The sequence below is a fragment of the Lipotes vexillifer genome, unplaced genomic scaffold, assembly GCF_000442215.2.
Source record: "Lipotes vexillifer unplaced genomic scaffold, Lipotes_vexillifer_v1.1 scaffold1115, whole genome shotgun sequence".
NCBI lineage: Eukaryota > Metazoa > Chordata > Mammalia > Artiodactyla > Lipotidae > Lipotes > Lipotes vexillifer.
Window position 1 is genome coordinate 253,702 of NW_006792080.1, and position 25,814 is coordinate 279,515.

Here is a 25,814-nt window from a genome sequence, read left to right on the forward strand (position 1 = left end):
AAAAAAAAAAAAAAAAAAAAAAAAAAAAAAAAAGAGAAACATTTTTGTAATGATTTATAACCTGCTTAATTAGGGATCTTTCCCATATGTAATCATGCAAGTGGTTGTCTATTTCCACATCTTCTGTCCTGATGAGAGTGGTTCAGGGACCCCCCTGTGTATGATTTTATGTTGTATTATGACTTTCGATCGCATTTAAAACTATAAAGAGATCATAGGAGGTGCTGAAGCCAGGAGAAGGAAATGGCTCGTTGGGGGGCCTGTCCAGATGTGGGCCTGGGGACTGGGGCAGCCAGTGTCCAGAGTGGGCCCGCTGAGAGGGGTCTGTCTTAAACGAGCTAGCGGCCTTAGATGCGTCAACTTCTGCCACACTTTCCTTAGAAATGTGCTGTTTCTCTTAGCCTCTTGCTGGTTCAGACTCCTGTGTGAACAAACGGACCCTCATCTCAGAGGCGGGTAGCAGCGGGGGCAGTGGGCACTGGAGTCGGGGGTCGAGGTCCTGGCCCCGCCTGTGAGGCTGACTCGGGGGTGGTCATGGGCAAACCCTCGCGGGGCCGTCACCTTCTCATTTGCAAAACTAGAACCTTTGCTTCCTGGTGCGTGGCTCGGGGGTGCCTTGAGGGTCTGGTGATGGACGGAATGTGACGTGTGTGCACGCGAAAGGGCACGGGTGGTCAGCTGTGGCCTGAAAGCTCAGGGAGAGTCTGGGCTGCGCAGGGAGGTTAGGAGTTGCTGCATTATCTGAGAAGGTCCCCTTTGCTCCTTCTCTGCAGCAAACCGCGCCTGACTCTGTGGCTGGCGGGAAGCCCGCTGTCAGTTTGATCTCAGATCTTTCATTTGGACGCCACTCAGCGAGCAGCTGGTGGGACACACAGTCCAGGACCATCCCCTCCTGTGACAGGATGGCTGCTGCTGACTGCCCACAGGGCCGCAGCTAGAACACACCCGAGCTTCTCCTCGGTGGGGCGGCGGGGTCCTGAGCCCCAGCATCTCCGGAGGTGGGCAGTGGAAGCCGTCAGAACCCGAGGATCGGGGCCCAGAACTGGACGGGGGCAGCGTCTCCTGCACTCACGCACAAGGGGCAGACAGACTCCAGCCCTCGCTGGGAAGTGGGGCTCTTTCTGTCTGGCTCCTGGGAGGGGCTTCATGAGAAAGTGAAGGGGGCGAGGAAGGATGCAGTGAAACATCGGGGGCGCGAGGGGAACGGCCGTCAGGGTCTGGCTGGAGTTGGCGAGGAGGGAATCGGGCTTGGCTGGCCAGTGGGGTCTAGGGTGGTGAGGCTGGACTCCAGGCTGAGGGCTGGGCTTGAGCGTGGGGTGGACCGTCCGAAGGAGGGGAACCGGCTGAGGTGCACAGGAGGTGTGAGCGAGCATCCAGCCCTCAGCTTTGGGCTCCTGCTGGCTCTGGCCTTGACCCTGATCAGCCCGCCCTCAGGCCTGGACACTGTCCCCGGCACCTGTGGGATACACAGTGGACACACTCATTTATTCCACGTAGAGACCCCCTTCTCCTCGGGGTAGGGGCGGCAGCTCAAGGCTGGTCTAACCTGTCGGCACGAGCCTGGGCCCCTAAGAAGCACCTTACAAGTCTCTGTCCTTTGAGAGACAGCAGGGCTGCATTCCTTCTGTGAACACAGCCTCTTCCTGTGGCCGTGAGCCCCTTGGCACCTAGGTCGAGTGGCCGCAGGGCACGGCTTCTCTCTTGGGGGCCTGCAGGCCTCTCGACCTTGAGGGGTGACAGTCCTCAGGGGCTCAGACCTGGCCTGAGGAGCAGGTGCTTCAGGCTGAGATGTCCCCAGGCCCCGTGCGGCCTCACCAAGGCCAGACCTCACATGGCTCCGGCTCTCTGGTCCAGCCCGAGCCAGCGTGGACCGGACAGCTGGACGCTGTCAAGGTCGCTCCAGGGGACAGGGAGCCTCCTCGTGGGAGGCCAGCCGAGGGAGGTCCCACCAGACACGGCAGCCACTCTCGGAGGAGAACCTGATCTTCGAGGAGTGGACAGCAGGAGTGGCCGAGCCCTGAGCGAGGCTGAGTCACCCGGCCTTTGTTCCTCACCATTGGCTCTGGCCCTCGGCCGAGGGGCAGTGGGGACCGTCCACAGCACGGGGCACCTGGCAGCTCTGCCCGGGTGGACTCCTTAGGAAACGCATCCTGGTGTGGGCGGAGGCCGGTGTTGGGGGCGCCCAGGCTTGAACATCCAGGGAATGCGTCACCGGCCTGGCCATGGTCGTCACCCAGCTGGACCTGGAGCTCTGCTTCCAGGGCACGAAGCTGCGAGGCTTCCGCTGTGAGTTCACCCGCTGCCCCCGCGGGGTCCTCCCCGAGACCACCTTCACCATCGTGGGCCAGGTTGTGGTGCCCATTCTGCTGTCTGGCCTCGGCATGGTGATGGCTGGCCTGCTGATGAACACCGTCCAAGTGCGTATGGCAAGGCGGGGGACAGCATGGGTCCCGGGGTGGGGGACCAGGCATCACACACAGGACAGACCCCTGGGTCGGGCAGGGGACCGGGCTCGGGGGGCTGGCAGGAGTGTCCTCCTGAAACCTCAGTGTCTGAGAGTCACAGAGGCTTCTGACGACCCTCCACCGTCAGCCTGCATGAAACTCCTCAGCCTGGGAGCTCGAACTGTCCTCCTTCCAGCGAACGCAGACCCATTAGTCAGGGCCTGGGGGGCCTTGAGTCCTGCTCCTGCGGTCTCTCCCCACCCGAGGGGCTCAGGCATCCTGCCTCAGGCTCTCCACCTGCAAGCCGGGCAGCGTTGTGAGGTGGTGGGCTGGCCCGAGCGAGGGTGCCGGGCACCGCTTCTCCAGCCCCAGAATCTCCGGAGGGGGGTCTCAGCGGGAGGACGGGGTCCTGAGCGCGGCGGGGGTCCAGGTGCACAAGGGGATGCAGATGCGGGAGTCTCTATCAGGAGAGGTGTTTGCTGGGAGACCCAGGGGGTCTGTTTATGCCCTGGGTCAGCTCTGGGAGCCGTGTTTGGGTCGCTTATGGAGTTGGTGTGCTCTCGATCCGCTGGGGCTTGTATGTGAGCATGCGGGGGGAGGGGCCGTCACCTCTCACATCCCGCCGGGCCCCTGCCTGTGAGCTGGAGGAGGCGGCCGACACCCACCCAGATACCCAGCTCTGAACGAGGTTCTTGGGGCGGTGTCTGGCCGCCCTGCCCAGTGGACAGGGCACTTCCTCACGTGCTGCCAGCTGGAGACCCGGATTCCTGTCTGCTGCTTCCCCTGGAGTTGCCCTGGGGTCTGTCGCCCTCCCTGGGCCTTGCGGACACTGGGAGAGTCCACCCTGAATCTCTCTCCTCGACCTTCCCCAGCACCTTGCATGGAGCATGGCCTCGTGTCCTCGACCTGCTCACCCATGACCCTTTCTATGGGGTCTCAGGGCCGAGAACAGGCGGCCGAGAGTTCGACAGAGTCCAGGAGGTTTGGTGGGGCCCTGGGGGGAGAGGGGGTCATGCCTGACCATCAGCGGAGGTGCCCCGGGGCCGGGTCTGGAGGGTGTCCAGCTGGAGAGTGCAGCGCCCTTCCTGACCGCGTGCGGGTTCCGTCTGGGAGGTGGGTCCAGAGCAGACGTGGGGCAGGCTGTCTGCAGGTTTGGCCTTGAGCCGTCAGCTTCGGGAGGGCCAGCGATTGGGAGGATGGAACGGCTCTGTACGTCACAGCCCTTTTCTCGTCCCCACCTTGCAGACAGTGTGTGTGAGGGTCAAGGGCCCTCTGTTTACTGGCTTCTGGTGCTCACCACCTCCCTGCTCACCCCTCTTGGCGGTGCAGGAAGCAGTCTTGGGGCTCCCAGAGGGAAGCCACATCACAGGGGGCTCCTGGCTCCAGCGGTACCCAGGCTGGTGCCTGACCAGAGCCATTCACACCGGGCCTCGGGGCTTCCGAGCCCACAGTGAGGTAGACCACCTGGCCTGACAGTCGCACCTCGTGGACGGTCCCCGGTGTGGCTCTGTGCCTGGCTGGGTGCAGGTTTCACCTACGCTCTTTGGGGCCGGGAGTCTGATTCTGGGCCTGGGAATTGAGGCCCAGTAAGTGGCCAGAGTATCAGTTTCGTCTCTTCAAAACATTTTTTTTCAGTTACACAAGTAAGGTGTAAGTATGTCTTTTTATGGAACAAGCATCACAGCGAGGTTAAGCCCTCTTTGACCACGGCCTCAGTCGCCATAGGTCCCTTACTATCGAGTCGTGGTGTCATTCCAGACCTTTTTGGGGTTTACATGCACATGTGGGCACCAGGGACCGTGAAAGCACATGTGATTACTCTTCCTAGATCAGGGCTGAACCAGACAGGCTGGCTGCTCGAAGCAGCCGAGAGCAAAGCTCCGGGCAGGTGGACAGAGCCACTTGTCATCCAGTTCCTCCTTTGTTGAGCGAATTTGGTTGAATCCTGAGTGGAAGCTGACCTTCCTGGCTGGCGTGTCTGGTGGCCGTTGGGCCCCCCTGCAGACAACGAGCAGGGGGCGGAGGCAGCAAGGGAGGAGGGGCAGGTCTGAGACTGCAGACGCTTTGCTGGGCCTCAGAGGTGGCATTTCCAGGGTGCGTGAGCAACAGTGAACGTCCCAGAGAGGGGGCCCTTGTGCGCAGACCACGGAGGGGGCGAGTGTGTGGGCAGGGGGGCGGCCACCGAGGGTGAGGCGTTGTTCACTTTGTCCTCGTTCTTTGTTCTTCACTGGGGTCCAGCATAGGCGTGGAGGAAATCGCACAGCCGGTGAGCACGCAGTTTGGTGAGCCATCTCGGGATAAAGGGGTGCGTTAACCTGCCAGATGGAGGGCTCGCAGCCCCGCCCACTCCTCATGCCCCGGTCTGCACTGCCTTTGTGTTTGCGGAACATGAGGACCTGTGTGCCCAGAACTGGAATTAGTGAAGGGTCGTAAGGGGTGGAGTGACATGTCCTCCCTGGCTGCTGGGGTCTGAGATGACCCAGTGGTGCTGCTCAAGGCTGCAGGGGAGAGCTGGGGACTGTAGGCGTGATTGAGAGACCCCTCCCCGCAAGTGCAAGAGCCAGCGCACGGGGCTCATGCAGCAGGGTCAGCGTGGAGCCTTGGGCGGGGGACCTGTGGGACGTCCAGGGCTGTCCGCAGCCGGGGGCAGGCGTGAGCTGGGTTGTGGAGCCAGCCGCCGTCAGGGTGCTCTGGGAGTGGGTGACCAAAATCCCGACCCATTCAGGGTCTCCCTGAAGAGGTCTGCAGGTCAGGCAACTCCAGCCCTGTTCACCCCTTGGACTTGGTGTCCCTGGGGCCCTGGCCTTCTGTTCTCCTGGTGCCGTCCACCTTTGCTGGCTTTGTCCCTGAGTAGCCCCTCATGGTCGTCAGACCTGATGTGTCTAAAGCCCCTTCCCAACCCTCCTCGGCCGTGCCTGTGGCCCAGCCCAGGCGACCCCTTGCAGGAGGACAGGACCACCGCTCGCAGGCTCACCTCCTGCCGCCCCTGTGTGGGATGGGGAGGGGCCTTGGCCTTGGAAGGGAGAGGACTTGGAGAGAAGGGAGAACCGAAGCAGGAGGGGGAGTCAGGGTTAGAGGGCAGGGGGTCACAACCTTGCTGTACTGCTGGCAGAATCAGATCCGAGTGGATGGGGTGAGTCCAGGGAAGGGTGGGCGGGAGCATGCACCAGGGCCTCAGGTTCCTTGTGGGCAGCCTGACCTCTCCCAGCTTGGCTCCGTGTATCCTGGAACGGGGACTTTCTCAGCCGTGGACACGGGATCTTGGCAACAGCTGACCCTGGGTTTTCCTTTGAAAGCATAACAGTCGTGGGTGAGTCGGTCCCACAGATTCAAGGTTACTGTGGGCGCTGAGATATCTGTTGCCCACGTTGAAGAAGCAGAGATGGTTATTAGACCTTTGCAGCCTTCCTGTCTGGAGAAAGAAAATAAGTCCCTTACATTTTTGTGTTTTGTTTTTTGGTTTTTTTGGCTGTGTTGGGTCCTTGGTGTGTGCGGGGTTTCTCTAGTTGCAGCGAGCAGGGGCTACTCTAAGTTGTGGTGTGTAGGCTTCTCACTGCAGTGGCTTCTCTTGTTGCGGAGCATGGGCTCTGGGCGTGCGGGCTCAGTAGTTGTGGCTCACAGGTTCTAGAGTGCAGGCTCAGTAGTTGCGGCTCGTGGGCTCTAGAGCGGAGGCTCAGTAGTTGTGGCTTGTGGGCTCTAGAGTGCAGGCTCAGTAGGTGCGGCTCATGGGCTCTAGAGCGCAGGCTCAGTAGTTGTGGCGCACGGGCTTAGCTGTTCCACGGCACGTGGGATCTTCCCAGACCAGGGCTCAAACCCATGTCCCCTGCATTAGCAGGCGGATTCTTAACCACTGCGCCACCAGGGATGCCTCCAGTCCCTTACGTTTGAAAAATGTAAAAGATCAGGAGGGAGATGAGGAGCCCTCAGCGGAGGCCAAGATGGGACAATCAGAGGTCAGCACAGGACAGGACGAGGCCCCGTCAGCCACGTGGAGACATGGGTGTGCCTGTCACGTAGCGGGGGAGGGGTTCCCATGGGGAGTCACCCCGCACACATCGGTCTCAGGTGTGGCGGCCAAGTTCATTGGTGCCGGGGAAGAAGGGGGCGGATAGAAGGGGGTTTACTGTGGGGGTGGGTACTCGGTCTTGTGTGTTGGTGGGAGGAGGGTGAGAGCACCAGCCCCTGGGAGGGGGCTTCCCAGGCGGGAGGGGCCTCTGCTGGACAGGACGCAGCACCCCCCTGGCTGGTGACACATTCCTTCCACACTTTTCGGAGAGGAAGGCTTGTAACTCCACCAAAGCTGGGACTGGGTTCTCAACTTCCCAGCTTTGTAGAAAAGGTAAAGGAGAGGGAACCGTAACTGTGAGTCTGCGAAACTTCCCAGATCTCAGGACACAAAGGGGTCTTCAGAGGGCCTGGCCGGCCCCTTTGCTTCCAGATCCTGTAAGATGCATTGTGGGGTGGCTCTTTTTTTTTTTTTTTTTTTTTTTTTTTTTCTTGCATTATGCGGGCCTCTCACTGTTGTGGCCTTCTCCCATTTGCGGAGCACAGGCTCCGGACGCGCAGGCTCAGTGGCCATGGCTCACGGGCCCAGCCGCTCCGCGGCATGTGGGATCTTCCCGAAACGGGGCACGAACCCGCGTCTCCTGCATCGGCAGGCGGACTCTCAAGCACTGCGCCACCAGGGAAGCCCAAGGGGTGGCTCTTTTGATGACCCTCTGGGCCCCTGGGGTAGGGGGACTTTTGTCTTCGGGACGGGGAACCAGACCCCACGCCACCTGCCTCCCAGCTCACAGAGCAGTAGGGTTTCAGGACCAGCTTCTGTGGAGGGTCACAGATAGCTCAGGCCCAGGGAGGCGAAAGCAGCTAGTCGGTCAGTTGGGGTGTGAAAAATTGGTTGGGGTAGGGGTGGTCTAACTGCACGTTAAACAGGTAGGACCAGTTTCCCTTCACAAAGAAACATCTTCGCGTTCTCTTGAAGCGTGCTTGTGCTTCCTGTTCCTTCTTTTTACATTTTTATGTATTTACAAGTGATAGAGACACATTCTGTCAGTTTTCACAAATCCAGGGCCCCCACCCCCGTGACCTTGGACCCCACCCATCGGCTTTGGGGCCAGGGAGTCCCTGCCCAGCCCAGATCGTCCTGCCAGCTCGCCCGTGAGAAATCCCACAAGAAATCCCCAGCTTTGAAGTTGGGGGCTCATTCCTGTTTCTACAGACGTGCACGCAGGACAGAGCAGTTCCCCGTCCACAGGCATGGGCCCAGACCCAGTCTCCCGGCAGTCAGGGAAGGAAGGGGTTCCCTGGGCCACTGTTTACGGTTGATCATTACTCTGTTTAGTTTAAAGCCATTTAAGAAACTGGGTAGTTTTTTTCATTTTACAGGGAACGAGGACTTGTCAAAGTATATCTCAAGCAGTTCCTGAGAGGCGCGGTACATGTGCTTGGACTGACCCCCCAGTTCTTTCCCTGCAGCACTGGCCCGTGTTCACAGAGGTGAAGGACCTGCTGACCTTGGTGCCGCCCCTGGTGGGCCTGAAGGGCAACCTGGAGATGACACTGGCCTCACGCCTCTCCACCGCGGTGAGTGGACGTCTGCACATCTGACCTCCAGGTCTCCCTGTGGAGCTTGTGGGCGGGTGGGTTGGACTCTGAAAATCTGATGTCGTTGGGAGTTTTCCTGTCGTGTGGCTCTATCCGGTCACTCCTCCCGGCCATTACCCTGCGTTTCGGCCGGAGGCTGGGCTGCGGATGAGGCCCAGATGTCAGGGGCGCTGTGTCCTTGTGTCCCCTGTTCATGCTGTAGCCTGAGGCTGGTTCCACACGTGACCCAGAAGCAGTGGCGAATGTCCTAGAAGCCTCGTCACCAGGGTGTCCTCCTCTGGGCACTCTGTCACTGTTCCCAGCTTTGCTACTCGCCTCACCTTCCCAGGGCATGGAAATCCCTTTCCTTCGGTTATGGGGATGGTCTCCTTTCTCTGTGAAAACGTCCTGATGCGCTGTGTTCTAGATACTGAGAGGTGGGCGATGCAGCTGGGGTGCTGGGGGGGTCCCTGGAGCCCGAGGCTGGAGAGGGAGGTGAGGGGTTGTAGTTTATCTTATGACAGGGCCGAAAGTAAGCTCATCACACGAGATGAATTGTGCCGAAGCACAGCAGTAGAGGGCTGCCGCCCGCTCAGGCAAAACAGTGCCGTCTGTCCTGCTGTGGTAGCTTTTATTAAAGCATTATCTACGTTAACATTTTAAGACTTGTTTCCTTAACATTTCAGAAATGCCAAAGCAGCAACATATGTTTCTATTGATTATAAAAGCAATAACGGGGTTTCTTGAAAACATGCCGCGCTTCGTCCTTGAGCGCAAAAGCAGCACAAAGTTCCCACCATTATTTTGATTATACTCAAGTTGCACAAGGACATTGCCTTGTGTTCCCACCACACTGATTACACTGAGGACATTCTCATGGATCAGCGCCCAAAGCACTCGATGCTTCTTCGCAGGCCCCTGGTTTGCCGGGGGCGGGGCTCAAAGCATTCAGGACTGTTCACAGTTCTGGCTTATTCGCCAGCCCCCAGTTTGCTGGCGGGGGGCTGATGGGTCACGTCTCCTTTCCATGTCCTCAGTTATTCCACTACAAGGGGTGGCCAGCTGAACAGCAGCTCGCAAAGATGTCCACGTCCTAACCTGTGGAGACTGAACGCTCCCTTACGTGGAGGTGTTTGCACGTGATTAAGTTAAGACCCTTGTGGTTGGAGATAATCCTGGATTGTCCAGGGGGCCCTGTGTTGTCACAAGGGTGCTTACCAAGGGGAGGCAGGGTTGGGGGGAAATGTCAGACAGAAGAAGGAAGCAGAGTTGGGGGAGCAGATGCTCGCCACCACCTGCAAAGATGAAGGAAGGGCCATGAGCCGGGTGTAGCTCTACCTGCTGGAAACGGAAAGAAACATCTGCCCCCCTGCATAGACCCTCTGTAGACCCCTAGCCTCCAGAACTGAAAGAGAAGACGTTTGCATCATCTTCAGCCACTGAGTTTGTGGTAATTTGTCACAGCAGAGGCCAGACCGTGCAGTCTTGTAGGCCATTGAAATGTCTTAAGTGGCAGGTGACATGGTGCCTGTGTGTGTGCACATACACGTGTGCACACACGTAAGTGTGATTAAATGGGTTGGTGAGAGGGAAGAAATGTTGATGGTAATCCCTGCCATGGTGGCATTTCAGGTTACATTTTTTTTTAATATAAATTTATTTTATTTATTTATTTATTTAGGCTGCGTTGGGTCTTCATTGCGGTGCGCGGGCTTCTCATTGCTGTGGCTTCTCTTGTTGCGGAGCATGGGCTCTAGGCACGCGGGCTTCAGTAGTTGTGGCTAGTTGTGGCTCGCGGGCTCTAGAGCACGGGCTCACTAGTTGAGGCACACAGGCTTAGCTGCTCTGCAGCATGTGGGATCTTCCCAAACCAGGGCTTGAACTCGTGTCCCCTGCATTGGCAGGCGGCTTCTTAAGCACTGTTCCTTGAGTTACATTTTTATTCCATGGTGCTTAACTGCATATTAAACACTTCTGTGCTGTGATTGTTTCTTACTGTTATAATGTTTTTTAAATGCATAAAATGTGGAGGGGAGAAAAGAATGATTGGAACAGTTCATCATCACAGCCTGTTTGTGCAATAGAACCTTTATAAAAGCATTAAGGGGCTTCCCTGGTGGCGCAGTGGTTAAGAATCCGTCTGCCAATGCAGGGGACACGGGTTCGAGCCCTGGTCCGGGAAGGTCCCGCATGCCGCGGAGCAGCTAAGCCCATGCGCCACAACTACAGAGCCTGCACTCTAGAGCCCGCAAGCCACAACTACTGAGGCCCGTGCGCCTAGAGACCATGCTCCCCAGTAAAGAGAAGCCACTGCAATGAGACGCCCGGGCGCTGCAACGAAGAGTAGCCCCTGCTCTCGCAACTGGAGAAAGCCTGCACAGCAATGAAGACCCAACTCAGCCAAAAATAAATAAATTAAATAAATAAATTTATAAAAAACAAAAAAACGAAGCTTTCAACACTCAACACTGTATCAATGTGTAAATAAATACAACAAAAACTCACAAATTTTAAGTGTACAGGTCCGTGACTTGTGACAAATACACACACTGACATAACTACTATCCTAATCAAGATACAGAGCCTGCCACCCACAGTCCATCCCAGAAACCCCTGATCCACTTCCAATCTCTGTAGATTAGTTCTGCCTTCAAGACCCACTCATGATGTAAAAAATATTTTTAGTGCAACTTGAAATAGAAGATATTTTATTTATATTGTTCTGGGTGTTTTAGCTAGTGTAATACGCCAAGAAAAGGAAATAAGACCCTTAAATAAAAAAGAGGGAGAAAAACTTATTATTTGCTATTGATATGCTTATCTTCTTGGAAAACTAAGGAAATCAACTAGAAAAGTTTTAAAACTAATAATCTCAGTAAAGTGATCTGGTTTCAAAATATCTAGATGAAATTTAAAATAGACATTAACATGTGTAACTACACACTTCTGCACACACCAGAATTGGTCATTACAAAATACAATTGAATTGTAAAATTGAATTGAAAAAATTGGAGATATCTTTTAAACAATGAACAAATTTTTTGTAATTGTACATATATATATTCTTTTTTTATTTGTATATTCTTTTCCATTATGGTTTATCATAGGCTATTGAATATAGTTCCCTGTGCTGTACAGTAGGACCTTGTTCTTTATCCATCCTATATATAAAAACTTATATCTGCTAACCCCAATCTCCCACTCCACCCCTCCCCCAACCCCTTCCCCCTTGGCAACCAGCAGTCTGTTCTCTATGAATCTGTTTCTATTTCATAGATTCATGTGTCATATTTTAGATTCCACGTATAAGTGATATCACATGGTATTTGTCTTTCTGACTGACTTCACTGGATCTCTAGTTGCATCATGTTGCTGAAAATGGCATTATTTCATTCTTTGTTATGACTGAGTAATATTCCACTATATATATGTACCACATCTTCTTTATCTGTTCCTCTATCAATGGACATTTAGGTTGCTTCCATGTCTTTGCTATTGTAAATAGTGCAGCAGTGAACATTGGGGTGCATGCATCTTTTTGAATTATAGTTTTTACCAATATATGCCCAGGAGTGGGATTGCTGGATCATGTGGTAGCTCTGTTTTTAGTTTTCTGAGGAACCTCCATACTGTTCTCCACAGTGGCTACACTGTATAAATGATTTACGTTCCCACCAACAGTGCAAGAGGGTTCCCTTTTCTCCACACCCTCTCCAGCATTTACTGTTTGCGGGTTTTTTGATGATGGCCATTCTGACTGGTGTGAGGTGGTACCTCATTGTAGTTTTGATTTGCATTTCTCAAATGATTAGCCATGTTGAGCATCTTTTCATGTGCCTATTGCCCATCTGTATGTCTTCTTTGGAGAAATGTCTATTTAGGTCTTCTGCCCATTTTTTGATTGGGTTGTTTGTTTTTTGTTGTTGTTGAGTTGTATGAGCTGTTTGTATATTTTGGAAATTAAGCCCTTGTTGGTTGCATCATTTGCAGATATTTTCTCCCATTCTGTAGGTTGTCTTTTCGTTTTGTTTATGGTTTCCTTTGCTGTGCAAAAGCTTGTAAGTTTGATTAGGTACCATTTCAAACTGTGAACCAATTTTAAAGCTTTTTCATCCTGAAGCCTCAAAAAGAAATGTGTGGGACCCATTCAAATAAAATGACAAAACTCCATAAAGGGAAATAGAAATTTGGAGGGAGAGACGGAGTTTCTGATGGGAAAAATCAATGTTGTGAAGTTACCAGTTCTCCCTGTTTTTGTTTATAAAATTAATGCAGTTAATGCCAGAGAGATTTGGGGGAACATTTGACAGTATTATTTTTAATTATTATTATTTTTGTGTGTGTGTGTGTGTGTGTGGTACGCGGGCCTCTCACTGTTGTGGCCCCTCCCGTTGCGGAGCACAGGCTCAGCGGCCATGGCTCACGGGCCCAGCCACCCCGCGGCATGCGGGATCTTCCCGGATCGGGGCACAAACCCGTGTCCCCTGCATCGGCAGGCAGACTCTCAACCACTGCGCCACCAGGGAAGCCCTTGACAGTATTATTTTAAAGTTTATCTGGAGGAATGAGTCAGAATAACCATGAAAATATTGGTAGGAAAAAGAGAAAGAAGACTAATGGTGAAATTTGATTTCCGGATTTTACAACATAATATAAAGTTATAGTAAGAAAAATATTTTGCAGCCAGTCTCAATTGATATATCAGAGAATAAAACAGAGCATCCAGAAATAAGCTCAGACTTTACAAATACAATCTACTGTATAATAATGTGACATTTTAAATCAATGAAAAGAGGGTGAATTATTAATAAATGGTTCTGAGATAATTGGCTAATTCTTTAGAAGTAATTTTTATTTTATGTCATACCTAAATGTATATTTTGAATACATGGAGTAATTTAAAGTAAAGCCTGATACCAGAAAAACATATCAGTAACTTTAGAGTTGGTGACAAGAAATGCTTTTTAAGTAGCAGAACAAGTGCAGAACTCATAATGGAAAGACGATGCCTTGTCTCAGTTAAACTGGGAGCTACGTAGTAATTTTAGTTCCCTGGGGCTGTCATAAGAAAGCACCACAGCCCGAGTGGCTTAAACAACAGCAATGTATGGTCTCCAAGCTCTGGTTAAAAGTCAGAGGTGGAGGCTGGGATGGGCTGGCTCCCCCTGAGGCTATAGGAGGCTCTGCTCCAGGCCTTTCCCCAGCTCTGGGTCTGCTGTGATCTCCACTGTTCCCTGGCCTGTAGATGCACTGCCCCAACCTCTTTGTCTTCACGTGGCTCTGCCTGTGTGCACATATCTCCAAATGTCCCCTTTCTATAAGGACAGCAGCCACCCTACCCCAGTGTGACCTCGTATAAACTAAGTACATCTCCAACCACCCTATTTCCAAATCAAGTCAGTTACGAGGTTCTGGGGGTTTGGACTTCAAGTTCTGTTGGGGGGACACAATTCTACCCGTACAGTTTCCTTGCACAAATTAAAAGGGGAATAACCCACAAGGGGAAGAGTTATACAAAATTAACAGAGCATCTGTATCCTCAAGTATCTAAGCAGCTCTTTTACATCAGCATGAAGACAGACCCTTCAGTAGCAACGTGAACAAAGGGTAGGAATCAAAATTTCATGTTCAGGGTAAGTCTCCGCGCTCCCAGTTCATGGGGCCCGGGTTTGATCCCTGGTCAGAGAACTCGATCCCATGTGCATGCCACAACTAATAAGTCTGCAGTGCCGCAACTAGGAGTCTTCATGCTGCAACTTAAAAAAAAAAAAAATCCCGCATGCCACAACTAAGACCTGGCACAGCCAAAATAAGTAATAAAAGAAATAAAATTTTTAAAAATATATTAAAAAAACTGACAGAAAATTTTATGAAATCTCACCAGCAGTTTTTGAGGTGTTCAGTTTTCCTGCATCCTCACCAGTATTTGGTGTCATCTAGTTTTGATTTTAGCTGTTTTAATAAACATGTAGTGATATCTTATCTTGATCTTAATTCGCATTTCCCTAATGACTAATAGCGGTCACCTTTTCTCATGTGCTTCTTTGCCATCACATACCTCTTTGAGTGAAGCATCTGTTCATATCTAATTACATTACTGTTTTTACTCTTGAGTTTTGAGAGCTCTTTATAAATTCTCTATATGAGTCTTTTGTCATATATGTGGTTTGCAAAAATTTTCTCCCATTCTCTGGCTTGACTTTTCACCCCCCTGAAAGGGTCTTTTAAAACATTTTATTTTAATTTTAGTAAAATACACATAAATTTTACCATCTTAACTGTTGTTAAGTGTGCATTCCTCCACGTCCTCCTCAGCACTTGTTATTTCCTGGGTTTTTGTTTTGTTTTGGGGGGGGGGGGTTGTTTGTTTTTTAAGTAGTAGCCGTCCTAATGGCTGTGATATTGATTTGTATTTCCCTAATAATTAGTAATGTTGAACATCTTTTCATGTGCTTTTTGCCATTTTTAATTTTCTTGGAGAAATGTCTATTCAAGTCCTATATACATTTTTTAATGGGGTTTATTTATTGGTTGTTGAGCTGTAGGAGTTCTTTATGTATTCTGGAACTTAACCCTTATCAGACATATGATTTGCCAGTAGTTTCTCCCTTTCTGTTGGTTTTCTTTTCACTCTGTTGATTGTGTCCTTTGATGCACAAAAGTTAAAACTTTTGATGTAGTCCAGTTTATCTATTTTTAGTTTCTTACCTGTGCTTTTTGAGTCACATCCAAGAAATCACAACCAAATACAGTGTCCTAAGATTTTTCCCCTATGTTTTCTTCTGAGAAGTTTATAGAATTAGCTCTAATGTTTAGATCTTTGATCCATTTTGAGCTAATTTTTATATATGGTATTAGGTAAAGGTTCAACTTCATCCTTTTGTACGTGGCTGTCCAGATTTCCCAGCACCATTTGTTGAAAAGACTGTCCTCTCCCCATTGAACTGTCTTGGCATGCTTGTCAAAAATTATTTGACCATATATGCCAGGGTTTATTTCTGGGGTCTCTTTTCTAGTCCGTTGGTCTATGTGTCTTTATGGCAGTACCACATTGTTTCAAAGCCTGTAGCTTTGAAATAGGTTTTAAAATCAGGAAGTATGAGGCCTCCAACTTCGTTCTTTTTTAAAAATTTTTATTGAAATATAGTTGATTTACAATATTGTGTTAGTTTGAGGTGTACAGTAAAGTGATTCAGATGTGTGTATATATATATATTTATTTATTTATTTTTACATTCTCTACCATTATAGGTTATTACAAGATATTGAGTATAGTTCCCTGTGCTCTACAGTAGGTCCTTGTTGGTTATCTATATAGTAGTATGTATATTTTAAGCACAATCTCCTAATTTATCCCTGTTTCCCCCTCCCCTTTGGTAACCATAAGTTTGTTTTCTATGTTTTTGAGTCAGTTTCTGTTTTGTAAATAAGTTCATGTATCATCTTTTTTAGTTAGATTCCACATACGAGTGATACCATGTGATATTTGTCTTTGTCTTACTTAGTATGATCATCTCTAGCTCCATCCATTTTGCTGCAAATGGCTTATTTCATTCTTTGTTATGGCTGAGTAATATTTCACTGTATATATGTACAACATCTTCTTTATCCATTCCTCTGTCGATGGACATTTAGGTTGCTTCCATGTGTTGGCTATTGTAAATAGTGCTGCCATGAACATTGGGGTCCATGTATCTTTTCTAATTATGGCTTTCTCCAGATATATGCCCAGGAGTGGGATTACTGGATCATATGGTAGCTCTATTTTTAGTTTTTAAAGGAACCTCCATTCTGTTCTTCATAGTGGTTGTACCAGTTTGCATTCCCACCAGCTTTGTAGAAGCATTCCCTTTTCTCCACACCCTCTCCAGCATTTATTATTTGTAGACTTTTTAATAGTGGCCATTCTGACTGGTATGAGGTGATACCTCATTGTAGTTTTGATTTGTATTTCTCTAAAAATTAGCGATGTTGAGCATCTTTTCATGTGTTTGTTGGCCATCTGTGTGTCTTTTTTTGAAAAAATGTCTTTTTAGATATTCTGCCCTTTTATTTTTTTTTTTTTGCAGTACGTGGGCCTCTCACTGTTGCAGCCCCTCCCGTGGCGGAGCACAGGCTCCGGACACGCAGGCTCAGCGGCCATGGCTCACAGTGGGATGAACCCATGTCCCCCGCATTGGCAGGCGGACTCTCAACCACTGCACCACCAGGGAAGCCCTCTTCTGCCCATTTTTTGATTGGGTTGTTTGTTTTTTTGATATTGAGCTGTATAAGCTGTTTGTATATTTTATTGGTGCTATAGTGGCCTTATAACACGTGGGCTCTTCGTTGCGGTGCACAGGCTTCTCTCTAGTTGTGGCACGCAGGCTCCGGAGTGCACGGGCTCAGTAGTTGTGGCGCACAGGTTTAGTTGCCCTGTGGCATGTGGGATCTTAGTTCCCTGACCAGAGATCGAACTGGCGTTCCCTGCATTGCAGGACAAATTCTTAACCACTGGACCACCAGGGAAGTCCCTTTGTTGGGAGTTTTTAAATCACAGATTCAATTTCAGTACATGTGATTGGTCTGTTCACATTTTCTCTTTCTTCCTGGTTCAGCTTTGGGAGATTGTACCTTTCTAAGAATTGGTCCATTTCTTCCAGGTTGTTCATTTTATTGGCATATGGTTGCTTGTAGTAGTCTCTTAGGATGCTTTGTATTTCTGTGGTGTCTGTTGTAACTTCTCCTTTTTCATTTCTAATTTTATTGATTTGAGCCCTCTCCCTTTTTTTCTTGATGAGGCTGGCTAGTGGTTTATCAATTTTGTTTATCTTTTCAAAGAACCAGCTTTTAGTTTCTTTCATCTTTGGTATTGTTTTATTCGTTTCTAGTTTGTTTATTTCTGTTCTGATCTTTATGATTTCTTTCCTTCTACTAGCTTAGACTTTGTTCTTCTTTCTCTAGTTGCTTTAGGTGTAATGTTAGGCGGTTTGTTTGATATTTTTCTTGTTTCCTGATGTAAGCTTATATTGCTATTAACTTCCCTTTAGAACTGCTTTTGCTGCATCCCATAGGTTTTGGATCATCGTTTTTTTCATTTTCATTTGTCTCTAGGTATTTTTTTGTTTCCTCTTTGATTTCTTCAGTGATCCATTGGTTGTTGAGTAGCATATTGTTTAGCCTCCACGTGTTTGTTTTTTACAGTTTTTTCCTTGTTGTAATCTCATAGCGTGTGGTCAGAAAAGATGCTTGATATGATTTCAGCTTTCTTAAATTTACCAAGGCTTGCTTTGTGGCCCAGCATGTGGTAGATCCTGAAGACTCTTCTGCATGCACATGAGAAGAATGTGTGTATTCTGCTGCTTTTGGATGGAATGCTCTATAAATATCAATTAAGTCCATATGGTCTAATGGGTGATTTAAGGCCTGTGTTTCCTTATTGATTTTCTTTCTGAATGATCTATCCATTGATGAAAGTGGGGTGTTGGGACTTCCCTGGTGGCCCAGTGGTTAAGACTCCATGCTCCCAATACAGGGGGCCCAGATTCGATCCCTGGTCCAGGAACCAGATCCCTCATGCGTGTCGCAACTAAGTGTTTGCATGCTGCAACTAAGGAGCCTGTGAGCCACAACTAAGGAGCCCGCCTGCCACAACTAAGGAACCCACATGCCACAACTAAGGAGCCGGCGAACCGCAACTAAGGAGTCCACTGACTGCAACTAAGACCTGGCACAACTTAATTAATTAATTTTTAAAAAGCAATTAATAGGTATTAAAAAAAGAAAGCATGCTATAAAAAAAAACAAAAGTGGGGTGTTAAGCCCCCACTGTTATTGTGTGACTGTTGATTTCTCTCTTTATGGCTCTTAATGTTTGCCTTACATATTGAAGTGCTCCTCTGTTGGGTGCGTATCTATTTACAATTTTTATGTCTTCTCCTTGGATTGATCCCTTGATCATTATGTAGTGTCCTTCTTTGTCTCTTATAATAGTCTTTATTTTAAAGTCTATTTTGTCTGATACGAGTATTGCTATTCCAGCTTTCTTTTGATTTTCATTTGCATGGAATATGTTATTCCATCACCTCACTTTCGGTTGGTATGTGTCCCTAGGTCTGAAGTGGGTCTCTTGTAAACAGCATATATACGGGTGTTGTTTTTGTATCCATTCAGCCATTCTGTGTCTTTTGGTTGGAGCATTTAATCCATTTAAGGTAATAATCAATATGTATGTTCCTATTGTCATTTTCTTAATTTTTTTGGTTTGTTCTTGTAGGTCTTTTTTCTTCCTTTCCTCTCTTTTTCTCTTCTCTTGTGGTTTGATGACCATCTTTAGTGTTCTGTTTGGGTTGTTTCCTTTTTTGTGTTTGTACCTATTATAGATTTTGGGTTTGCTGTTCCCATGAGGTTTTGCTATAGCAGTCTATATATGTACATGGTTATTTTAAGCTGCTGGTTGCTTTCCTGTCTAGAGAAGTTATTTTAGCATTTGTTGGAAAGCTGGCCTGGGGGTGCTGATTTCTCTTAGCTTTTGCTTGTCCATAAAACTTTTGATTTCTCTGTCAAATCTGAATGAGAGCCTTGCTGGATAGAGTATTCTTGGTTGTAAGTTCTTCCCTTTCATCACTTTATATATATATATCATGTCACTCCCTTCTGGCCTGCAGAGTTTCTTCTGAGAAATTAGCTGATAACCTTATGGGAGTTCCCTTGTATGTCATTTGTTGTTTTTCCCTTGTTGCTTTTAAAGTTTTTTCTTTGTCTTTAATTTTTGTCAGTTTGATTACTGTGTGTCTTGGCAGCATGTTCCTCCTCCTTGGGTTTATCCTTCTTGGGACTCTCTGCGCTTCCTGGACTCGGGTGACTGTTTCCTTCCCCATGTTAGGGAAGTTTTCAGTTATTATCTCTTCAAGTCTTTTCTCAGGTCCTTTCTCTCTTCTGCTTCTGGGGCCCCTATAATGCAAATGATGGTGCATTTAATGTTGTCCCAGAGGTCTCTTAGACTCTCTTCGTTCCTTTTCATTCTTTATTCTGCTCCTCGGCAGTTATTTCCACCATTCTGTCTTCCAGGTCACTTATCCGTTCTTCTGCCTCAGTTATTCTGCTATTGATTCCTTCTAGTGTAGTTTTCATTTCAGTTATTGTATTGTTCATCTCTGTTTGTTCTTTAGTTCTTCTGGGTTTTTGTTAAACATTTCTAGCATCTTCTCGATCCTTGCCTCCATTCTTTTTCTGAGATCCTGGATCATCTTCACTATCGTTATTCTGAATTCTTTTTCCAGAAGGTTGCCTATCTCCACTTCACTTAGTTGACTTTCTGGGGTTTTATCTTGTTCCTTCTTCTGGAACATAACTCCTCTGCCGTTTCATTTTGTCTAACTTTCTGTGATTGTGGTTTCTGTTCTGCAGGCTGCAGGATTATAGTTCTTTCTGCTTCTGCTGTCTGCCCTCTGGTAGATGAGGCTATCAAAGAGGCTTTTGCAAGCTTCCTGATGGGAAGGACTGGTGGTGGGTGGAGCTGAGTCTTGTCCCTCTGGTAGGCAGGGCCATGCTCAATAAAACTTTAATCTGCTGATGGGTGGGGCTGTTTTCCCTCCCTGTCAGTTGTTTGGCCTGAGGTGACCCAGCACTGGCGCCTACAGGCTATATGGTGGGGCTAGTGGTGGCCTCCAGGAGGGCTCACGACAGTGAGTACTTCCCAGAACTGCTGTTGCCAGTGTCTTTGTCCCTGCAGTGAGCTTCAGCTGCCCTCCCCATCACCTCTGCAGGAGACCCTCCAATACTAGCAGGTAGGTCTGGTCCAGTCTCTTATGGGCTTTTTACCCCTGGGTCCTTGTGTGCACAAGACTTTGTGTGTGCCCTCCAAGAATGGAGTTTCTGTTTCACCCTGTCCTGTGGAAGTCCTGCATTCAAACCCTGCTGGCCTTCAAAGCCAGATTCTTTGGGGACTCCTCCTCCTGTTACCGGATCCCCAGGTTGGGAAGCCTGATGTGGGGCTCAGAACTCTCACTCCCATGGGAGAACTTCTGTGATATAATTATTCTCCAGTTTGTGAGTCACCCACCCAGCAGGTATGGGATTTGATTTTATCATGATTGCACCCCTCCTACCATCTTGTTGTGGCTTCTTCTTTGTCTTTGGATGTAGGGTATCTTTTTTTTTTCTTAGGTTCCAGCATTTTTCTGTCGTTGGTTGTTCAACAGTTAGTTGTGATTTTGGTGTTTTCATAAGAATGGGGTGAGCTGACGTCCTTCTACTCCGCCATCTTGAAGTAATCTCCCAAACAAACTCTTAATATGTCCTGCATAGGTGAGTTGGCACCTTTGGAACAAGGGACCACTTACACCTATCATTCTAAGAGATCACCAGTCTGTCTAGGAGTCCTTCTTACTTGTGTGTATATCTGTTGTAGATTTTTGGTTTGCGGTTACCATGAGATTTTACTATAGCAGTCTATATATATACATGATTGTTTTAAGTTGCTGATCTGTTAATTTCCAATGCATTTCTGATATCCTGCATTTATACTTTTCTCCTCTCATGATTTTGGTTTAGATATATACTTGTGTGTGGATGATTTCCTACTTTCACTCTTTGTTTCCCTTTACTAGTGAGCTTTTCCATTTGCGATTTTCTTGTTTCTAGTTCTGGCCTTTTCTGCTTAAAGAAGTTCCTTTAGCATTTGTTGTAACGCTGGTTTGGTGGTTCTGAATTCTTTTAGCTTTTGCTTGTCTGTAAAGCTTTATTTCTCCATTGAATCTGAATAAGATGCTTGCTGGATGGAGTATTCTTGGTTGTAGGTTTTTCCCTTTCATCACTTTAAAGATATCATGCAACTCCTTTCTGGCCTGTGGAGTTTCTGCTGAAAATCTGCTGATAACCTTTTGGGGGTTCCTTTGTTAGTTGTTGCTTTTCCCTTGTTGCCTTTAATATTTTCTCTTTCTCTTTAATTTTCGTCAGTGTGATTACCATTTGTCTTGGCATGTTCTTACTTGGGTTGATCCTGTATGGTACTCTGTGCTTCCTGAACTTGGGTGACTGTTTCCTTTCCCATGTTAGAGAAATTTTAAGCTATTATCTCTTCAAGTATCTCCTCAGGCCCTTTCTCTCTCTCATTTTCTTCTGGAACCCCTATAACTCGAATTTGGGTGCATTTGACGTCCCAGAGGTCTCTTAAACTGTCGCTGTTTCTTTTCATTCTTTTTTCTTTATTACGTTCTGAGACAGTGATTTCCACCACTCTGTCTTCCAGCTCACTTAACCATTCTTCCCTCTCATTTATTCTGCTCTTGATTTCCTCTAGTGTATTTTTCATTTCATTTATTGTATTCTTCAACTCTGGTTGTTCTTTATTTTTTCTAATTCTTTCCTAAAAACTTCTTGTAACTTCTCAGTCAGTGCCTCCATTCTTTCCCTGTGTTCTTGGATCATCTTTATGATCATTACTCAGAACTCTTTCTTGAGTAGATTGCTCATCTCCACTTCACATAGTAGTTCTTCTGGGGTTTTATCTTGTTCCTTTGTCTGGAACATATTGCTTTGCCATCTCATTTTGTTTAAATTTCTATTTGTATTTTTATGTATGTAGTAGCTTAGTTACATTCCTCAACCTTGGAGAATTGGCCTTTGTAGGGGATGTTCTATGTGTCCCAGCAGTGCTCTCCCCTCTCGTCACCCAAGGGCCAGGGACAAGCTAGTCCCAGGGTAGGTTCTGACCCGTGTTTTCAGACTCAGTTCTGTAGGCTTCAGGATCGTAGTTTCCTTCCTTCTGGTGTCTGCCCCCTAGTTGGTAAGCCTGGTCTAGAGGCTTGTGCAGGCTTCCTGGTGGGAGCCTGCCCACTGGTGAGTGGAGTTGGGTCTTGGCCCTCTGGTGGGCAGGGCCATGTCAAGGGGCATGTCTAGAGGTGGCTGTGGGTTCAGAAAGTGTTTAGGCAGCCCGTCTGCTGATGGGTGGGGCTGTGTTCTGCCTGTTGGTTGTTTGGCCTGAGGCATCCCAGCATTGGGGCCTACAGGCTGTTGGGTGGGGCCAGGTCTTGGTGCTAACTGTCCCAAGCAAGATATCATCCTCCAGCTGCATACTCCTGGATATGTTAACCACCAGCTTTTATGTCCCAGGAGAGAGCCACAGCTGCCCAAGAGACCCTCCGAGACCAGCAGGTAGGCCTAACCCAGGCTCCTTTGGAGTCAGTGCTTTTGTGCTGGGACTTTGTGTGCACCCTCCAAGAGTGGAGTCTTTGTTTCCCCAAGTCGTGTGGAGTTCTTGAGACTCAGACCTGCTGGCCTTCAAAGCCAAATGCTCTGGGGGCTTCTCCTCCCAATGCCAGATCCCCACACTGGGGATCCTGATGTGGGGCTCAGAACTCTTACTCCCATGGGAGAACTTCTGTGATGTAATTATTCTCCAGTCAGTGGGTCACCCACCCTGGCGGGTATGCGATTTGATTATATTGCAAGTATGCCCCTCCTACTGTCTCACTGTGACTTTTTCTTTGTCTTTGGATGTAGAATATCTTTTTTGGTAATGTATCAGTCTTTTTTATTGACGGTTGTTCAACAGTTAGTTGTGCGTTTGGTGTGCTCATGGGAGGAGGGGAGCTCAAGGTCTTCTACTCTGCCACCTGGTCTTCTCCAACCTGGTGTGTTTTTTTAAGATTGTTTTGGCTTTGGGGGGGGGTCTCTTGAGACTCCGTATGAATTTTTAAATGAGTTTTTTCTATTTTTGCCATTGGGTTTTTGATAGGGATTGCATTAAACCTGTAGATTGCTTTTGGTAATACTCACATCTTAACAGTATTGTTTTCCAATCCATGAACATAGGATATCTTTCCATTTATTGGTGTCTTTCAGAATTTCTTTCAGTGACATTTTGAGCATACACGTCTTTCACCTCCTTTGTCAAGTTACTTCCTGAGCGTTTTTCTTTCTGATGTTTTACAGTAAATGAAAGTTAAATTGTTCAATTAATGTTTCCTTCAGATTGTTCGTTGTTAGTAAATAGACACACGTGGGTGTGTTTTGTTTCTGTTGTTGATTTTATATTCTGTGACTGATGGATTGCTTTATTAGTTCAGTTTTTGTGCAGTCTTTAGGATTTTCTACATGTAAGATCATGTCATCTGTGAGTAGAGATAATTTTACTTCTTTCTCTCCAATTTGAATGTCTTTTATTTCTTTTTCTTGCCTAATTTCTCTGGTTAAGACTTCCAGGACTGTGTTGAATAAAAGTGGTGAAAGTGGGTATCCTTGTTTTACTTGATCTTAGAGGAAATTTTTCAGTATTTCACCATGAGTGTTATGTTAGTTGTGGGCTTTTGGTATATAGCTTTTATTATATTGGGGTAGTTTCCTTCTATTCCTAGTTTGTTGAATGTTTTTATGATGGAAAGTTGAATTTTGTCAAATGCTTTCTCTGCATCAATTGAGATGATGGCATGGTTTGTTTTCCTTCATTTTGTTAATAGAGTATACTGCATTGATCAGTTTTCATATGAGCTAGCCTTGCATTCCAGGAATAAATCTCTTTTGATCATGGTGTACAGTAATTTTAATGTGCTCTTGAATTCTGTTTGCTAGTATTTTATTGAGGATTTTTGTGTCAATATTCATAAGGGATATTACTCAGTGGCTTTCTTGTAGTGTCTTTGTCTGGCTTTGGTGTCAGTGTAAATCTGTCCTCACAGAATGAGTTTGGAAATGTTGCCTCCTCTGCAATTGCTTTGGAAGAGTTTGAGGAGGATTGATGTTAATTCTTCTTTAAATGTTTGGTAAAATTCACCAGTAAAGCCATCTGGTCCTGGGCTTTTCTTTATTGAGAGGTTTTTGATTACCAATTCAATCTCCTTACTACTTATGGGTGTGTTCAGAGCTTCTGTTTCTTCATGATTTAGACTTGGCCAATTGTGTATTTCTAGGAATTTATCCTTTTCATCTAGGTTGTCCAATTTGTTGGCATATAATCATTAAAGTACTCTCTGATAATACTTTTTATTTCTGTAAACTGAGTAATGATTTCTTCTCAGTTCTACTTTTAGTTATGTGAGTCTTTTTTCCCTTAATCAGTCTAGCTTAAGGTTTGATCATTTTGTTGATCTTTTTGAAGAAACAGCATTTGTTGATTTTCTCCATTGTTTTTCTATTTTCTGTTTATCCCTAATATTTATTTTTTCCTCTATTTTTTTATTGGAGTATAGATGATTTACAATGTTAGTTTCTGGTGTACAGCAAAGTGAGTCAGTTATTCATACACATGTTATCCACTCTTTTTTAGATTCTATTCCTATATAGGTCATTACAGAGTACAGAATAGAGCTCCCTGTGCTGTTTAGTAGGTTCTTATTAGTTATCTATTCTATATACAGTAGTGTGTATATGTCAATCCCAATCTCCCAATTTATCCCTCCCCTCTCTTTTCTCACCTGGTAACCACAAGTTTGTTTTCTACATCTGTGACTCAAGTTCTGTTTTATAAATAGGTTCACTTGTACCATTCCTTTAGATTCTACATATAAGCGCTATCATATATGATATTTGTCTTTCTCTGTGTGACTTACTTCACTCAGTATGACAGTCTCTAGGTCCATCCATGTTGCTACACATGGCATTATTTTGTTATTTTTCATGGCTGATATTCCATTGTTTATATGTACCACATCTTCTTTATCCATTCCTCTGTTGATGGACACTGAGATTGCTTCCGTGACCTGGCTATTGTAAATTGTGCTGCAATGAACACTGGGGTACATGTCTTTTTGAATTATGGTTTTCTCTGGATATATGCCCAGGAGTAGGATTGCTGGATCATACGGTAGTTGTATTTTTAGTTTTTTGAGGAATCTCCATATTGTTCTCCACAGTGGCTGCACCAATTTACATTCCCACCAACAGCGCAGGAGGGTTCCCTTCTCTACACACCCTCTCAACCATTTATTGTTTGTAGATTTTTTGGTGATGGCCTAATATTTATTATTTCTTTTATTCTGATAGCTTTTGGGTTTAGTTTGTTCTTTTCTAGTTGTAAAGTTAGGTTGTTGATTTGAGATTTTTCTTCTTTTTCAACAAATGTTCCAGGTGCCCTTAAGAAAACGATGTATTCTGCTGTTGTTGGGTAGAGTATCATGTATCTGTTTGTTAGGTTCAGTTAGTCTATAGACATGTTCAAGTCCTCTGTTTCCTTCACAATCTTCTGTCTGGTTGTCCTATCCATTATTGAAAGTGGAGAATTGAAGTCTTCTATTATGGCAGAGCTGTCTGCTTCTCCTTTCAATTCTATCAACATTTGCTTCCTATATTTAGGAGTTCTGATGTTTGGTCTATGTATGTTTATAACTGTTACGTGTTCCTGGTGGTTTATGTCAATGTATAATCAATATATATTTTATCAATATTCACAGTCCTCTTATCAGTATATAATGTCCTTCTTTGTTTCTTGGATCAGTTTTTTACTTAGTATCTATTTTGTCTGATACTAGTACAGTCATCCTTCCTCTTGTTTGGTTGCTATTTGTAAGGAATATCTTTTTTCCACCTTTTCTCTTTCAATCCATGTGTGTCGTTAGATCTAAAGTTACCCCCCTGTAGACAGCATGTAGTTGGATCTTGTATATTTAAAAATTTATTCTACCCATTTATGTTTTTCGATTGGGAAGTTTATTTACATTTAAAGTAATTAGTGATAGGCAAGGACTAATTATTGCCGTTTTGGTATTTGTTTTCTGTATGTCTCATAGCTTTTCTCCCCCTCATTTTCTCCCTTTCTGTCTCTTTGATGAGTTCTTTTTTTTTTTTTTTTTTTTTTGGTTAATTTTTTTT

At 46.7% G+C, this 25,814-nt stretch overlaps 1 protein-coding gene across 1 annotated transcript in view; it reads left to right on the forward strand.

The window, feature by feature from the left end:
- SLC41A3 (solute carrier family 41 member 3) overlaps positions 1-25,814 on the forward strand; it is a 56,366-nt gene that overhangs the window by 10,529 nt on the left and 20,023 nt on the right. Inside the window, exon 2 of the mRNA XM_007465260.1 lies at positions 7,920-8,027. Coding sequence (XP_007465322.1) covers positions 7,920-8,027 — 108 coding nt within the window. The remainder of the gene's footprint in view (positions 1-7,919; positions 8,028-25,814) is intronic.